The sequence below is a fragment of the Maylandia zebra genome, linkage group LG9, assembly GCF_041146795.1.
Source record: "Maylandia zebra isolate NMK-2024a linkage group LG9, Mzebra_GT3a, whole genome shotgun sequence".
NCBI classification, from domain to species: Eukaryota; Metazoa; Chordata; class Actinopteri; order Cichliformes; family Cichlidae; genus Maylandia; species Maylandia zebra.
The window spans coordinates 21,170,972-21,182,857 of record NC_135175.1 but is presented as its reverse complement, the minus strand read 5'-3'; the positions used below and the strand labels follow the sequence as shown (position 1 = coordinate 21,182,857).

General features: G+C 41.8%; 1 protein-coding gene across 2 annotated transcripts; it reads right to left on the bottom strand.

Moving 5' to 3' along the window:
* Positions 1–216: 216 nt before the first annotated feature.
* Positions 217–11,083, bottom strand: gramd1c (GRAM domain containing 1c). 2 transcript variants are annotated; one of them, XM_023155481.3, is made up of 18 exons: positions 10,931–11,083; positions 10,260–10,365; positions 9,828–9,951; positions 9,260–9,360; positions 8,774–8,869; positions 8,601–8,681; positions 6,766–6,884; positions 6,524–6,680; positions 6,210–6,369; positions 5,972–6,115; positions 5,746–5,864; positions 5,493–5,635; positions 4,158–4,261; positions 3,107–3,277; positions 2,632–2,698; positions 2,385–2,504; positions 1,915–2,020; positions 217–930 (listed from the first exon to the last, which is right to left on the bottom strand). In XM_023155481.3, exons 2-18 carry the CDS (start codon positions 10,350–10,352, stop codon positions 862–864), a joined length of 1,974 nt encoding a protein of 657 aa, XP_023011249.2. In that variant the 5' UTR covers positions 10,353–10,365; positions 10,931–11,083; the 3' UTR covers positions 217–861. The 2 variants fall into 2 exon arrangements, with proteins under 2 accessions (XP_023011249.2, XP_004546769.2); XM_004546712.5 differs by having other exon boundaries at positions 10,260–10,368; positions 10,931–11,079.
* Between the last annotated feature and the right edge of the window lie 803 nt (positions 11,084–11,886).

Sequence of the window (11,886 nt, the reverse complement as noted above, 5' to 3'; positions counted from 1 at the left end):
TCTTCAAATTCAAGAATGACATGTGTAAACCTTAAGAATTAAAAAAATAAAATAAAATAAAATAGAACAAGCTTTCCTCTAGTGTTGACAGAGTGAGTTCACAGTACTGAGATAGTCCGAGCCAACACCTTCGCTGAAAGATCACCTCATCAAAAGCATTTTAAACTACAAATATCGTACAGTTCTCTAAATTTGGATCAGCGCAGAGGAGAGGAAAAAAACAAACAAAAAAAAAAAAAAACCCCTGATTATACCTGAACAGGTGATGAGGATCAGTTCTGGTCTGCTTCATTTAAGGTCCAGGAGAGAACCACAGTGTAATCATTGAAATATCAGCAGGCCAGAATAACTGAAGTATACATGTACAAAATGATTCGAGACCACAGTGTGTAGATGATCCTTCAAGTCTGAGTCACTGATTAGCGGGATTTGTTGGGGAGAGGAGCTTAAGTCAGCCTTACTCATAAGACTCATGCAAAAACGTAAATGTGTGCAAAAAGCTTAAATAATATTGACTCACATCCCAAAAATAAAACTAAAGTATTCACAACAGTTCATGTGGCACAAGGCTCATTAAAATAACCATGGAAGCTGCGGGAGCTGAGTGGTCCTCTGCAGAAATCTAAACCAGACTGGTGAAACATAATCCTCCTCCCAGCAGTCAGTCCGCAGCTTAGAAAACAAACAACATCCTGGCACCTGATACCTCACCACAGGCTTCGGGATGCATAACCACGAAGAAAACACGGCATGTGCCTGGGGATGCCCACATGGCAACATCTGTGGATAGCAGAGGTTCAGTGCTTCAGTGTCGTTTTACCCACAGGGACAGGTGCTTTGTAGTCACCAGGCGTGGCTGCGTCACTGCTGCGCTGCAGTGTGATTGGCTGTTGCAAAATTCTGTTGCAGCATCACCAGTGAAGTACGAAGCTGCAAGGAGAACACGTACAAGACCAGATGAACACCTGTGTTAGGCTTTGAGCTAACATAACAGACTGCCTGCCCCCCCAAAAAAAACAAAAAAACAAATTAAAAAAAACAAAAAACAGATGTGTTCATATTTCTTCCAACTCTTTAGGTTTATGGAGCCTAAATGTGAATCACTCTAAAAAGCTGTGTAAATCACAAGAGTGCCATGATATTAAAACTGTTCTATATTGTGTAAGTCTGCATTTAATGGAAGGAACAAAGACAACATTTATTTACATTTCTTAATACAGGACAAGATATGTTCAAGAGATCAGGCCATCCTTGTCAGATTCTTTAATTTTATAATGCTCCACATATTTTCGACGTCTGGAGTGAGAGCAGGCAAAGAGCTGCAGTCTCTCTGCTAGAATATCTGCAGAAAGTGGTTTGCTTATCCTGCTCATTTAGCAATATTGGTGCCTTCACAGATGGCCATAATTAATTACTCTTATCTCAACTCCACCACTATATATAGCTATTTAAATGTTTGAAGTTCTCACAAATTAAAAAAAAAAAAAAAAAGCATATGTTTAGTAAACATGAATCCAAATGTCAGTCTGCCATTTTTCAGGATTTTGGTGCCGTATTGTTTGCAAAGATACGGGAGAACTGCAGTCAGGCTGAAAGACAACACTAAGAAACAGATAATTCCTTTCTTTCCTTACTCGTGCCAATGCCACGATGCTCTGCACTTTAACACAAGCACATGCTTTGCAATTTAAAACAGACCCCATCACAACAGAAACTCATTGAACTATATAAATGTCAGCTGTTAAATGTGCAGTTCAGTCTTGTCACTCAGGATTTTGAGTAAGTCACTGACAGGAAAAAAGGCCTTCGTAATATGCAAAAAATGAGCAAATCAAACCAAAACAGAACAAATCTAAACAAAGGAAAAATATTTACATTTGATTTTGTGATGAACTGGTCTTTTAAACAACCTACCTGTTCTAAGAGGTTAATGGAGTCCTGAAGTACATTTTTGAGTAAGCGCAGCTCCTCTGGAGACCTCAACGCTGCTCCCAGTTTGGATCCATACTCAGCAGCTAAGCTGTTAAATAACAAAAGGAGGAATTCATTCTCATGTGTAAGGTATTTTTGCTACAGAAGAACCAGAAACGGAAACGAAGTGAAGAATGTGAAAGAAGGCCACTGATGTCACTTACATAACACCAAAAATTCACAGAAGCAGACAGTTTGAACACTGAGTCATTAAAACAAGAGCTCTCTTGTGCTGTATGTGGGTTGCTTAAACGGCCAGACAAAACTGGAGGAAGACGAACCCCTTCCTCTCGTCCACCCACACTAAGACTTCTGCTTTCTGAGAGCTTGTGGCAACAGCTATTACAGGTACCATCTATGAACAGTCCTCGGTTATACGCAGGTCACAAAGAAGCAGTGGGAAGTCAACTGACCTGGCCTCGCTCCTCTCCCTCAGGCGATGCTTTGTAGTCAGATACATGCGCTGGGCCACATCCTCCATGGCCCACAGCTTAAAAAACAAGCCTAGATTCAGCATTGTCAGGATCAGCAGACTGTAAAAAAGGCAGAAGGTATTGAGTAATCTGACCAACAGAGCAGGCAGGCGGAAGTGACTAAAACTTTTTTTTTTGTAAGTCAAAACAAACAGTTATCTTTCTGTGTGTGTGTGTGGTAACTTACACCACACTCATCCCAGCCACTATCGTTGTGACATTCCATCGATACGGACCTTTCATATCTACAGGGCCTGAAATACAGCAGCAAACATCAACACAACAGTTTTTGACTAGCAGTCCTATGAGGATAATATTGCACTCAGAGCACGTCGCATTTGTCAAGACATTTCCTCTTAATGACAAGCAGTTTTTTGCTTGAGGTATAAAAGTTGCTGTTCTCTGAGCGTGTCAAAAGATTGTACCATAACTCTACTTAAGATGACACAGTTATAACAGGTTTGAGTCTTTCCTATTCAAAGTGTACAGTAAAAAGTGTATTAAATGTCTAAGCCCACATTAAGGATTACTTGAATCCAGTTTAGGCCATTACAATGAAAATATCAACTTTAAGTGTTTAATTCAAAGCCAAGCACAGTTATAATGATCCCACCACCCCATTTTCATAAACTGTAGTTTCATTATTAAAAAGGCGTCAGTACCCATGTTGCCTTCTCTGTGCTGCTCAGCGTCGTGCCTATACTGCTTTTTGGGCTTTGAATGCTCTGCCAGAGTCCGGCTGTAAGTCCGCCTCCTCCTGCGAAGCCCACCCATCTTCCCCGCCTCTCCACCTCCTTGGGTCATCTCTGCTTCCTCCTCCAGCAGTTCTGCTTCTGTGTTGTGTAATCACAGGGCAAAACCAAAAAATATATATAAATAAAAGGAAACAGGTGGGTTAACTCAGCAAAAGCAAAAGTAATCAGCATGAACGGCCTGGCCCGTTTATGGTCATGCCAAAACATCTCAACACTGTATTTTCCCAAATGTTTTTTGGCAGGTATGAGATGTGCGTATGTGTCATTTGTGGTCAGCAGTGGTTTTCTTCTTGGAACGCCGTTCATGTATGCCATTCTGCCCCCAGTCTCCTTATTGTTAAATCATAAACTCTTAACCTTAACTGAAACGAGTGAGGCCTGCTGTTCTTTTACATGATATTACAGGTTCTTGTGTGACTTGGATGAGTTGTCAATTTAAGTCAGTTAAATTGTCTTTTTTTTTTTTTTTTTTAAATAGTTTTTATCATTAACTCTGTTTCCCTGGGTCTTTTTTCTCCGTGTGTTATAAATAAATCTTTTTTGGAACCAGTACTGGTCTTATTTTGTTGTATTTATCCACGACACCTTAAAAGCCGGTCTGCAAAAATATTGTCGGACATAAACCGGTCCGTGGTGCAAAAAAAAGGCCTCCGATTTAAGTTATCTAATTAACTTTGGTAGGCCAGCCCCTCCTGTGAAGGTTCACCACTGGTCCAAGTTTTCTCTATTAGTGGGTAAGGGTGGTCCACTGGAGTCCCAAGGCCTTAGAAATGCCTTTATAATAGTTTCCAGACTGATAGATGTCTGCGACTTTGTTTCTCATCAGTTTCTTTAGATGGTGCGTGTTGGAGCCTTCGTTCATATCAGATCAGGGAAAAGAAAATCACAGGCTGAAGAAAGGAGACAGGCAAGTGCCCTCTTCTCCCTCCACAGCGTGGAGATGAGGCCGTCTACTCACCCAGATGCCGGAAATTCTCTTCTATGCCGCTCCAGGAGTTTTTGGTAATAAAGGACTTCACGAGGCCCCATGGCTGCTTCTTGTACTTTACATCGGTATACACCCTGATAATGTGACAGAGTAAAATCCAGTTAAGGAGAATAAAAGTAAAAGTCAGACTCACTGATAACATGGTTAACTACACAAATAATGTGTGATGAAGATATACTTTGCATCAAATTAAACAAAGCCTCTGCATTAGCCTTGCTTGCTCGACCCGGTGCTCAAATCAGGAACCAGTATTTAGACAAACCCGTGAAATACTGGGAGATAATGGCGTGTTCAGAAGAGACCAAATCTGAACTCTTTGGATGGCACAATACACGCCATGTTTGGAGTTCAAAAGGCACTCCATATCACCCCAAAACTAGCAGTGAAGTTTGGAAGTGGGAACATCATGGTGTGGGGCTGTTTTTCCAGCATGTGGCACTGGCACGCTTCATATAATTAAAAAGGAAGGATGAACAGAAAAATGTGCAAAGACATTCTTGAGTAAGATCTGCCATCTAGCAGGATGAAGACGATGAAATGAGACAGATCCAAACACACTGCCAGGGAAACTAGGTTGGTTTCAGAGAAAGAAAATACAGCTGCTAGAATGGCCCGGCCAATCACCTGACCTGAATTCAATTGAAAGATCTACGGAAAGGACTAGGAGGTCAGAGTTCATAGATGAGGCCAACACAACCTCCAGGATTTAAAGACTGTAGAAGAATGAGCCAAAAAAACAAATAAAAAAAAACAAACAAACAATCACATTTGAGCACCTGCCAAGGAGTCACAAAATCACATCTTAGCAAGTTGCAAATGTAATGCAGGACTAACACAGAGAGGGACGACCTTTAATGCTCACATCCACAGTTAACCACCAGTTAACACCATTAATGTTCTGGGACGAAACTGGAGAATCCAGAACCCTGTGAGGTGACCATCCTAACCACTGCACTACTCCGTGCCTAAATGTAAAATGGTTATGTGCAGACAACACTGGTTCATCCACTGAGTTAGCCCAGCCCCCCCCAAGCTTGAAGAAATTATAGGTCTTTGTTAAGTGACTAAAAAAATGCAATCAGGTAGAGTATAAAGTCTGTAGAGATACTGACTCATAATATAAAGACATGAAAGGTGGGTGAAGGTTTTTACATGGCGCAGTATCTAATTAGGATATAACTGTGCGTTTACCACTTAATAAATGTTAAAATTGCTAGTTTTGTACAGTTTAATATGAAGTACACCTAGCTTTGTCTAAGTGTAGTGCCAAATAAACCAGACCCAGAAAAAAAGTTGACACTTTACCTTAGTCGACATTTCCTTTTAGAGTTACTCATGATGTAGTAGCGGGTTTGAGTGTAGAAGTAGTCATGATAGGGAACGTCATGTGTGTACACCTCCGAGTTTATGAGGTAATATTGACCATCCCTAGATTCTTTGTACAGCGTCTGACAGATAATAAAGTACAAATAAGCAGCCAGGCGTAGTTCAAACAACATTAACATATAAATTAATCAATTTGAGCTGGAAAGCGTCATTCATGCTGATGTAAACACACCTGGTACTCCGTAGCAGTGGAGAACTTCCCAATCAGAGGGTTGTTGATGGTTATTGTGTAGTTCAGACTCCGCTTCATGTTACCAGAAGAGTCTTTTTGCCAGGCAGTAGAGGTGATATCTGAGAACACAAAAGGCAACCTTGAATACTGTGCACACAAGAGCTTTTATTTGCTAGATCTGAATGAAAACTTTTCTCTTTTTTTTTTTTTAAATAAAAAGCCTTACTGGTTATCTTCCGGGCATCCATAAACCTGCGCATGAAGGTGGAGTCGGTGAAGAGAATTCCAAACATATGTTTTGCACCGATGTGGAAAACCCGGTTCAAATACTGTCGACCGGACACCTGAGACAGACCAACGCGGTCCTCCACTGAGGAGAGAAAAGAGGAAGAAAGATATTAAACCACAAAAAACAAAACCACACCTTTTAAGCATGCACCAGGCCCTGAGCGGCATCTTGTCACCTTCTTCTTCGCTTTCCGAGCCGCTTTCCTCAGACATGCCGTTTTCGTTGGCGTTAAGGTCAAGAGAAAGGGAGGAGCGCTTGGAGACGCGCTCCGGGACGAGGCGGTCCAGTTGGGGAGCCGGACTGCGCCTTTGGGATGGGGTGTTACGAAAGTCCTCCTGCAAGAAGACAAGTTTTTCGTATTTTTGTTTTCCTTTGAGGTCTGTTACCATAATTGGATCTGAGGTGCAATTATGGCTAGTTTTGTCATAATTCTTGCAAAAAAAAGATGGATATACAGTTGCAGTATTAAAAACGTGATTGCTTAAATACCAAGTTGGAAGAGCTCTGTGAGCCAATAGGGGAAGGCATTTCTTCCCCTTGAGGTGTGGAGGTGTCCAAGGGTCCATTTTCCACTTCAGGGATGCGGAGGAAAGGGGGCCGCTCTAGTCTCCCTGGACCGTCATCTCCGCCAGGCCTGGCTGTCAGGCTGCAAGCAAACAAATGGGCGACATCAGATTCTAAACATGTCATGCGGTGCGTGTGGCTGGAGATGGAGGTGTAGGTGCGTTTACCTGGTCTGCATGTTTGATTCTGCTATTATCGGTGAGCTATCCATCTCTTCATAGCTTAAGCCAAGATCAAAACCATAATGCTGCCTAACCGTCTGCCATAACTCGTGGCTGGTCAGAGACTGAAAGAGATGGGAAAAGGCAAGTCAACCATGACGTTTTGCTTGAAATGAATGACACGTGAGGTCTTTACCTAGGAGATAAGCACACAGACACACAAAGGAAGAAAAAACTCCCAAACTGATCAAGCAAACCTGCTGTATTGTCACCATGGGCGACAAACTGGCTGACCTTATCTCTCTGACCTGCATAGATACTCATCTTACACTTTGGCATTAACCCTTGGCAGACAAAGGTTCAAAAGCTTCCATACAGTGTTAATAAGCGGGACCTTCAGTTTTTAGACACAAAACAGTGTTACACAAACAAGATCTTCACTTCAAAATAGATGAACGAGATTATTGTAGACCCGTTTATTCCACTGGAAATTTACGCGTTTTTGTCGAATGAGAACGAATTATTGTTTCACGTGAAACCCACAAAAACGTTTGAGATCCGTACACGCAGGTTTTACTTACGCGTTAAAGGACAACAATCCCACAGCTGCGAGCGTTTACTGGCTCCCAGGCAGTGATCAGTGACCTGGACGCACAGCGCACCCACATTCAGGAAGTAGACAACTCAAGCGAGTCCAAGACGCGCCGCCCAGATTTGCTCCAGTGAAAAAAGGTAAATAGAAAGCTTTTTGTACCTCCCGTTCTCTTATTCGTGAAACAGCCACAGGAAGCTTCTTTATTTTTGTTAGAGTAAACCCTCTGACAGTTTCAACGTCAACACCAGCGAAGCGTCAAGTGCGACTGGAGGCCAGTCGTCAATGCAAATCAGCCGTCCTGGCCACACCTGCAGAGGTCAATGAACTTTTATATTCAGGTGTTTGCGCCGCAGATCCCAGGAGACCCACACCCACGAGAAGAGGCTGCCATAGTGCCAAGGCAGAGGCTAAAGACCGATGACGGGAGAGTCCAAAGTTCAGCGATTAACAAATTAATCAGTGCCGATACCAAAGAGCCTTGAATGGTTCTCATCTTAAACCCTATGATAACCATGCTGGTTATTTTAGTCTCAATACCCAAAACAAAGCTACTGCCTTAACCTGAGTGGAATTTTCCGCATTCATCTCACATTTGAATTAATTTGATCACTTTCAGGAAAAGGAAAAAAAAAAAATAGATATGACGACAATAGTTTCAATTAAAACAAACAAACAAAAAAACGTTATGACTTTGCATGTCCAGGTTTAACACAAGTGAGATATCGTTCATTTTACTATGAAGAAAAAAAAAAAAAATCCGGACAATACAAATAAAACTGTTCTTGTTTATTCTTATTTGTTTACCTTTACTACACAGGAACACAGGAAGTGGGTAAAAGGTGAAAGCTGACTTCCAGTGGGTTTATTTTAAAAGTACATCCCTCATTTACATGCAGGTTAACACATGTAAATAAAATAAAACCCTTGTGTCTGCTAGACTCGTGAACAAACACCGGTGCTGTGTGCAGATGGTTAACCCTACACGCAATAACTAAACAAGACTGATTACCTCAAAGGAAGACCGTTTGTGGCTGGGGTAGTGGAGCATGATATGTACTCTGAACTGATTAGATAAATGCTCCATAAAGTCACAGGACCACTGGTGTTTTTGGAGGAGTTGCGCACAGCAGTGCTTTTGGAAATGACTATAAATCATGAACTAGTGTTGGACATAGACATGAGTACTGTACCGATTGGGACAATGCGCTGTTGCAGGTAACAACAGGTGGGTGAAGCAGGGCCTTACCTTACCCAGCAGCGTGTTTTCCCACATGCGAGAAAATTCCCGGTAGCTTTTCTCTCTTGCTGAGAAGGAAGTGAAGAAGAACTGCGAGCGAAAATACAAAGAGAGAAACCGAATATAAGCAAATGTGTGTTTTTCATATGTTAAACCAGCTCTGAATGATTGCAGTTTGGTACCTTGTCTGTACTCGTGCAGATCTGGATGGCGTTGGGAATGAATCGAGCAGTTTTCTCTCTCGTCATATTTGTGATGTTTTTAAGTGTCAGAGTGATCTATTTGAAAATAATAATAATAATAGTGAAAGGTTAATGTGAATGCTTGAAGAACAAACATCAGTGTCATCTGTTCACCAATGCAAATATCTAATCAGCAAATCACATAGCAGCAACAGTAGATTTAAGCATATCTACTGAAATTCCAGTCAGGTGAGTGGGGGAGAAAGGTGATACAAATGACTTTGGTTGTTTATTCCAGATGGACTGGTCACAGTGTCAGAAACTGCTTATCTGCTGGGATTTTCTCCACATATCTATCATCAGTGAGTTTAACCTCTTGGGTACAGTGATACTGAGAGGTCAAACACACTGCAACTTAAGAAAACGCCAGCAAATAGTTTACACCCTCGTCCTGCTGCTCTCCATCCTTCTCTTCAGTGTTATTACCTTTGTTCCACGAAACACATTGCTGTAGAAACAGACCCAGTTCACTGAGAGGTAAATGCGTCCCTGTAGAAGTATATCCCGCTGGAGGGCACACGGATAATCTGAGGAAAAACACAGAAGAGCGCTGAAGCAGACATGCCATGCATATAAATAAATGTCTCTGACCTGTGTTTGCCGTTTTTAGGTTTCAACTGCATTTGGAATAAAGATGAGCATTTTCACAGAGAAACCTTTTTGTGAGCAGATCCTTTTTATCATTTAAAATATTGAACTTATACAAACAAACTGGTGCTGAAATGCAGTGCTCATTAAATTGTTACAACTGTGGGTTTCTGGCTGTTGCTAAAAGCTCGAGAAATGATCATTGTTTATGTGACTGGAGGTTCCTGAGCAGCTCTAACATAATAAATGATGTGCACTGTTTACAGAAATTTAATGATGCAAAGACGCCCATAGAGAATTGAATGTCATGACACAAATAAAATAAATATTATGATGCATTTGGATATAAAGAATGGAACTGATGTACACAATGAAAGACCCAACAATGGTAGCCTTTTCAACTCACCCACTAGGAGTCTCTCTGTTTCAGGCAGCTCTTTGAACAGCTTCTTAAACTCCTCGAGCCTCTGTTTGTAGGTTGGCACAGGAGGCTGAGGTGCCGCGAGGCACTGTGTCTGAACGTCAGAGCTCTGACAGAGGAACAGTTCACATTAATGACACGAGGACTTTAATGCAGAGCAAGAATTTGCGAAAGAAACAACAAAACGATGAGATCTGTAAAACCGAGATTAACATGTGTAGACAGGCATGATAAAATAAAGAACATCTCCAGATGATGAGCAGATTTATGAGCCTCAGGGAGGAAACAGCAATCACACCTTTGTGCTGGGAGGAAACATGGCCTCCCACAAGGGGGCAGTGAAAGATTTTCCATTTCACAGTTTATGGCACTGATGAGAGCAGCAGCAGCTTTATGTTAGTTGTATTTTTTCCTTACATCTTCATCTGAGCTCCACCTCAGGTCCGGCAGTGAGGTATCATCTGTGATGTCATCACTGCCCACTCCTGACCGGTTGGATACCTGGTCCATCTGCTCTGCTGCGCTGCTTAGAAGCAAAAGTGCATTGATATATGTGGGTTTATACATTTGGCTATGCTGTAATATGCTATGTTTAAACCATTCGTGCTTTAGCGTTATCGCTTTAAACTTTGATTAGCGGGTGTCAGGACGAGGCGGAAAGCTCTTTTTGGAGGGTTGAACTCTAATAACCTGCAAAATGTCAACAAACATCAGGTCCGCTGGGGAGGTCATTATCGCTTCAACGGAACTGGTTTGACTAGAGAGCTTAGTGAGGATGTGCAGGCATGCCACCGAACAGAAACCTGCACGATCTCGTGGTAAACTGGAAAGCTTACCACGAGCTTACCTTCGGTAAAAGGGCAGGTTTTGTGGCCACAAGTTAAAAGTTGACAGCAGAAAAAAAGTCAGGACTTTAAAGCAGCCTCCCCCTTTTCCCGTTCGCCGAGATAGAGATGAGAGATGGGAGCTATCAGCTGATGTGCAGCCAAGTCAAACAGCTCAAGTTGATAAAAGACTATCAAAGATCAGATACTCTGTTATCAAGCTTATGTTTACATCTCCACGTGCTCTCTAATGAGCGCACTTACCTGTCACGTAGTGGACCCAGGATTTCTGCTATGCGTGACCGAGGTTAAAATAAATAAATAAATAAAAACGCAGCCGTTTGTCCCACACAACTCCGAGGCTCTCCCGAGTTTAAAGTGCTCTTGGCACGCCTTCCTGCAGGTGCATCTTATCCGGCCCAGGGAGCATTCCTTAAGGGAGTTGTCATCTCATTGGTGGTGACGCTCATTGGGCTTCACTCAATTACTTAAATCTTCAAAAAAGGCCCCTCCCTCCTTTTATTTTAGTAATCCTCCAGATGAAAGGTTGATTTCAATTATAGCCATTTGACTGAGTAGCGCATTGTGATTTTTTTTTTAAGTATTTCATATATACCTGTTTACTGTTCCTCAGCCAATCACAAGGCAGCAGCGTAATATATTTACACATGTAGATATGCCCAGGATGATCTGAGTATCAGAATAGAGAAGCAAGGTTATTTACGTGACTGTAAACGTGGCAGTCCTTTTGGTCTGACTATTTCAGAAACTGCTGATTTTCCAGCCCAACTCTCTCTAGTTTACAGAAAATATTCTAAAAAGAGAAAATATCCAAGTAAAAATGTTTTGTTAATGCCAAAGGCAAGAAGAAAATGGCCAGACTGCTTTGAGGTGACAGACAGGTGACCGTAACTTTACAAAACCACTGTTACACTCAAGGTTTGCAGAAGAACATCTCTAAGCACACACGTGTGAAACCTTGAAGCAGATGGGTTACAGCAGCAGGAGACCACACATGGTGCAGGTCTTGTCAGCTGAGAGCAGGAAACTGAAGCTACAATTTACATTTTCACCAAAATTGGATGATAGAAGACTGAAAAAAAAAAAAAGTTTCCTTGTCTGATGAGTCTTGATTTGCGCTGTGACATTTGGATGGTAAGATCAGACTTGAGCATAAACAGCATGAAAGGATGTATCCCATCATGCCTTGGCTCAATCAT

Coding starts and splice junctions, on each gene's coding strand:
- gramd1c (XM_023155481.3), bottom strand. CDS start 10,352: ATGGACCAGGTATCCAACCGGTCAGGAGTGGGCAGTGATGACATCACA. Junction 9,952..10,259: donor GGTGGAGCTCAGATGAAGAT/GTAAGGAAAAAA, acceptor TTCCTCTGTCAG/AGCTCTGACGTTCAGACACA. Junction 6,370..6,523: donor CACAGAGCTCTTCCAACTTG/GTATTTAAGCAA, acceptor GTCTTCTTGCAG/GAGGACTTTCGTAACACCCC.